General features: G+C 60.6%; 1 protein-coding gene across 1 annotated transcript in view; it reads right to left on the bottom strand.

The window, feature by feature from the left end:
* COL7A1 (collagen type VII alpha 1 chain) overlaps positions 1-4,521 on the bottom strand; it is a 32,604-nt gene that overhangs the window by 15,444 nt on the left and 12,639 nt on the right. The window contains exons 44-62 of the mRNA XM_011375452.2: positions 3,698-3,742; positions 3,581-3,616; positions 3,416-3,448; positions 3,024-3,056; positions 2,819-2,872; positions 2,681-2,740; positions 2,552-2,587; positions 2,379-2,459; positions 2,243-2,278; positions 2,006-2,050; positions 1,677-1,748; positions 1,381-1,425; positions 1,118-1,144; positions 875-904; positions 664-744; positions 553-588; positions 441-476; positions 286-366; positions 31-66 (exon numbers count right to left, since the gene is read on the bottom strand). Coding sequence (XP_011373754.1) covers positions 31-66; positions 286-366; positions 441-476; positions 553-588; positions 664-744; positions 875-904; positions 1,118-1,144; positions 1,381-1,425; positions 1,677-1,748; positions 2,006-2,050; positions 2,243-2,278; positions 2,379-2,459; positions 2,552-2,587; positions 2,681-2,740; positions 2,819-2,872; positions 3,024-3,056; positions 3,416-3,448; positions 3,581-3,616; positions 3,698-3,742 — 903 coding nt within the window. The remainder of the gene's footprint in view (positions 1-30; positions 67-285; positions 367-440; positions 477-552; positions 589-663; positions 745-874; positions 905-1,117; positions 1,145-1,380; positions 1,426-1,676; positions 1,749-2,005; positions 2,051-2,242; positions 2,279-2,378; positions 2,460-2,551; positions 2,588-2,680; positions 2,741-2,818; positions 2,873-3,023; positions 3,057-3,415; positions 3,449-3,580; positions 3,617-3,697; positions 3,743-4,521) is intronic.

Consider the following 4,521-nt stretch of genomic DNA (forward strand, 5'->3'; position numbering starts at 1 on the left):
GCCCTCCACCATAACGTTCCCCATACTTACATCTCTCCCCGGCTCCCCGGCTTTGCCTGTAGCACCCTGAGGGAGGACCCAAAGTCAGGGAGTCCACAGTGGTCCTGGGGTCAGAGGCACTGCCTGCTGACAGGGCCACTAGTGCCTGTGCCTCCCCTACCCAGGCGAGGCTCCAGAAGCTGCAGGTGACCTATCTGGCCCCAGGGCACATCAAGACCAAGAAGAGCCAGGTGAGGCTGGGGTCCTGGGAAGGGGCGTGACCAGGCAGTGGCCACCATGACTCACCTGCAGCCCAGGGGGGCCAGGGGCTCCTGGTTTTCCATCTAGCCCACTGCGGCCGTCCAGGCCAGGGGGTCCCCGATCACCCTGAGGAGAACAGAGTGCTCAGAGGCCTTAAAGGATGAAATGGCCCACAGTCAGAAAGCGCCACGCCCCCTCACCTTTTCTCCTGCTGGGCCTCGGACACCTGGGTCTCCCTGGGAGAAACAAGGTCAGTGAAAGGTGAGGGCAAGATGGGGGCATAAGCTAATGGGGCAAAGGTGTGTCACTCACCTGTGGGCCTGGGGGCCCCCGAAGTCCATCGATGCCCTGAGGACAGGAAGGAAGGAATCAGAGCAGGATTCCCAGACCCGCACCCCCCCCCAAGGGGCCAGTCACACTCACCCTCTCCCCAGAGGCTCCAGGGGGGCCGGGGTCACCCTTCGGTCCCCGAGGACCCTCCTGTCCACGGTCCCCAGGCTCTCCCTGTGGCAGAGATGAGCTGATTGAGGGAACAGCACTCGAGCTCCAGGCACGCCCGAGGCAGAGCCTGTCATCGGGGTTCTGGGGTGCCTTCCCATGCTCACAGCTTCACTCCACCCACTGACCCTCATACCTTCTCTCTGGCGCCAAGTCCCGTGTCCACCTGTGGGGGGATAACCAGTGATAAGAATTGTTCAACAAGGGAAGATGGGTTGGTGAGGACAGATAGGGCCGTGAGGGGTCGTGGGATCAATGAAGATATCAGGGGGAAATGGGGAGAAGTGGGAGTCAGTGGAAGGGATGAGGGGACACAGTGTGGCACCAACAGGGGCAGGAGAGGGAGATGACAAAGGACCAGACCCCGCTCAACTCTTACCAGCCGTCCAGGGGGGCCTGCGGGACCCTGGGAAAGGAAATAATCACTGTTAACAAGAGTCCTGAGGTCCCAGGGCATGGCTCAGGTGTGGCCTCCCAGATTCCCGGCAGCACCCCAATGCCAGCCCCCAGAAGGCAGGTCAGGCCTGGAGGTGGCCGTCAGTGCTCCCCACCTTGACCTCCAAGCCTCTTACGTGGGCACTGACCAGATTGAGCACCGGAAATCTCTGCCTCTCCCGAGCCCGGAAGTCTGGCACTACTCACCGGCTCCCCACGGTCGCCCTTGGGTCCAGATGGTCCAGGGCTGCCCTGCAGAAGATCAGAGGGTCAGAGACACTGTGTTTAGGCAGCAGTTTCTGACAGCGTTGGAAGGACCCTAAGGAGCCTAAGGACCCATGGGGATCCTGGTGGCCTTTGGGGGTTGTGCCGAAGGGGTCACAGGAAATGAGAATCGTGAGGGTACGGCATTTCAGGGTCGGGGCGGCAGCATCAGGGGCTGGGAATCGGAGGTTGGGAGTTGAAGCTGAGGTTAAGGTCAGGGGTCAGAGGTCAGGACTCACGTTTCGTCCATCCTCTCCAGGATCTCCCTGGTCTCCTTTCTCCCCCACAGGCCCCCGAGCTCCCGGTGCCCCCTGGGAAGAGCAGCCAGTCTGAGACAAACCCTCTCAGCATTTTCAGGTTCCCCCATGACACCTACACTGCTCCAGGTCCCCCATGACCCCAAAAGCCACGACAGAGTTCCCCCTCACTTCATGCCTCACTGCAGGCTCTCCATCACCTCCCTCCCCACCCCCTGGCACCCTTTCCCCCCTCGGAGTGTCCTATGACCTTCATGCCCACCTCCTCCAGGTCTCCCATCACCCCCTCACGTCTCCCCGCCAAGCCTTACCCGAAGGCCACGCTCGCCAGTCTTTCCGGGCAAACCCGGCTCACCCTGGTGGTGGAGAGAAAGCCACACTGAGCAGGTAAGTTAGGCTCAGACTAACTCAGGGAGTGGGGACAGGAAAGGGCCTGGGCGCCAGCTGGACAAGACGCCTGGGGAGGGATCAGATGTGGCGGAGCTCCCGGCCCGGGGATCACAGTTCAAGGGTAAAGAGTCAGAAACCACAGTGGGAAAAAGTCTCACCGGGGAGCCCTCGTCACCTTTTTCTCCAGCTTCGCCCTGTGAGACATGAGAGTCAGCCCTGGTTCCAAGACCCCCAGTGGTGCCAGCAACACTCTACTCGCCATCCCCAAGGACAACCCCAATCCAGCCCTCTTACGTCTCTTCCTCGAGGGCCGACAGGTCCTGGGGGGCCGGACCGCCCAGGGTCTCCCTTCTCTCCAGGAGGCCCCGAGTCACCCTGTGGAGGAGGCGAGAGTGCACATAGCAGCCAGCCCTTGGGGAAAGGTCACCCCAGAAACCTTGGTGTTACCCAAGGTCACAGGTACTCACTGGGGGTCCTGCTCTGCCAGTGAGGCCAATGGGACCCTGCAGGGCATAGGGAGAGGGGATAGGACTTAGTTGGGGCTCCCAAGCACCACCTCATCTCCTGTCACATTGCCCATCCCCACATTTATTCACCCGGACTCCAGGGTCTCCCTTGGGGCCAGGGTCTCCAGGAAGAACCAAGCCAGGTGAACCCTGTGGGTGGAAGAATCAGAAATCTGGGGGCATGACCTGCACCTGCTGCCTGCCCCCCAAACACTGTCCTTCACTCACCTGCTCCCCTTTGACTCCAATAGCTCCTTTGGGCCCGGCAGGCCCCATGTCTCCCTAGAGGTGACAAAAACCATCAGCACCAGCCCCAGGCCCCACCACACAGCAATCATGCCACAACCCTCATGACCTCCAGGGTCCTCCAGGCAGGCCCTATGACCCTGACCTCAACTCTGTAACAGCCTGCCTTCACTGTCTCTGGACTTACCTTCTCTCCTTTGACTCCAGCACCAGCAGGTCCCTGAAAACAAACGGGACAGACACGGCTTGGCCCAGCCTGGGGATCACCGTACTACAGCCTGGATCGGGAAGGGGGTTATACAGAGCTGGGAGTAACAGAGCTCAGTCTCCGCTCAGAGGTCACAGAGACACCACTGAGAGCCGGGCAGGGGTTACGCGGAGTTCATGACCTGTATGGCAGTCATGGGGTCACGGGATCACAGCCAGGAGTTGGAAGTCATTTTATAGCACAAGGAGTGTCCCAGAGGGCTGGCTCCGAGCCTGCCCGGGTCCCAGGGTTATGGAGACAGTGGCTTCCAGGTTAGTACTTCTGCTCACGAGGCTGCACTGTGCTCAGAGCCCCATTCTCCCCTTACTCACCACGCCAGGGTCCCCAGGTCGGCCAGGCTCCCCCTGCGGAGAAAGAACAGAGTCAGGGATGGGTTAGAGACCCACCCAGGAACCCACCCAGGTCCCCGTGTCCCACCTATTACAATCCCTGATACAGGAGAAAGGACACTGTACTCCAGCCCATGCGTGACCCACCTTCTCTCCTCGGCGGCCAGTGGGTCCTGGTGACCCCTGCACGTGGAGACAGCGTGAGCCCAGGGGAGGAGGAAGATGAAAGCCCAACTCCGGGTCCCACCACAGTCACAAACTCACTTCAGGACCCTCGACTCCAGGAGGCCCAGCAACTCCTGGCAGCCCCTGGGGATGAGAAGCAGAAATGCTGATCCGGGGGGCCAGGCAATTATGGCAAACCCAGGGTAGGGCTGAAGGTGGTCACAGAAGATCAGGATTTAGGCCTGCAGGGGTCAAACTCAGCAGGAGGGGTCAAACCCCAGGTCAGTGGAAGTCAAGGTCAGTTCAGCAGGGTCAGAAAGCTAAAAGCAGGTCCCTGGGTTTGAGGGTTAGAACCCGCATCGGCGGGAATAAAGTCATGTGAGGGGTCAAGGGACAGGGGCAGTGGGGGTCAAGGGTAAGAAGTCAGAGCCAGGAGGGGGCCCAGAGTCCAGGTCAGCAGGCGCTGGCATCGGGGTCAGTGGGCTCACCTGGGGTCCCACTGGGCCAGGGGCTCCACGTTCTCCCTGATGAAACAGAATGGGTCGCAGCCAAGTCTGGCTCCAGAACCCCCAGGGCCCTGAGAGCCCCCCCAGGCTGCATTTACCTTCTTTCCATCCTCACCCACAGCCCCTTGCAATCCTCGGTCACCCTGAGGGGAGAGGGACAGGAGAGGGGCCTTGACTATCGAACCCCAGAAGAGGTGTTTCGAACTCCGACCATCCCTCCTCGAACGACCTCTGACCTGGAAAGAACTCATCTCCTGACCCTCCCACCTCCCCTAACCCTACAGGGGTCCCAGTGTGTCACCCCTCATCCCTGACCTTTCCTAAAAGGCACTTACTTTGGGGCCAGCATCTCCAGGAGGTCCCCGTAGGCCCTGGAAGGGGTTCAGAGATTTGGGTTTGGGCATAAGGGTGGAGTAG

Source organism: Pteropus vampyrus, unplaced genomic scaffold, assembly GCF_000151845.1.
Source record: "Pteropus vampyrus isolate Shadow unplaced genomic scaffold, Pvam_2.0 Scaffold271, whole genome shotgun sequence".
NCBI lineage: Eukaryota > Metazoa > Chordata > Mammalia > Chiroptera > Pteropodidae > Pteropus > Pteropus vampyrus.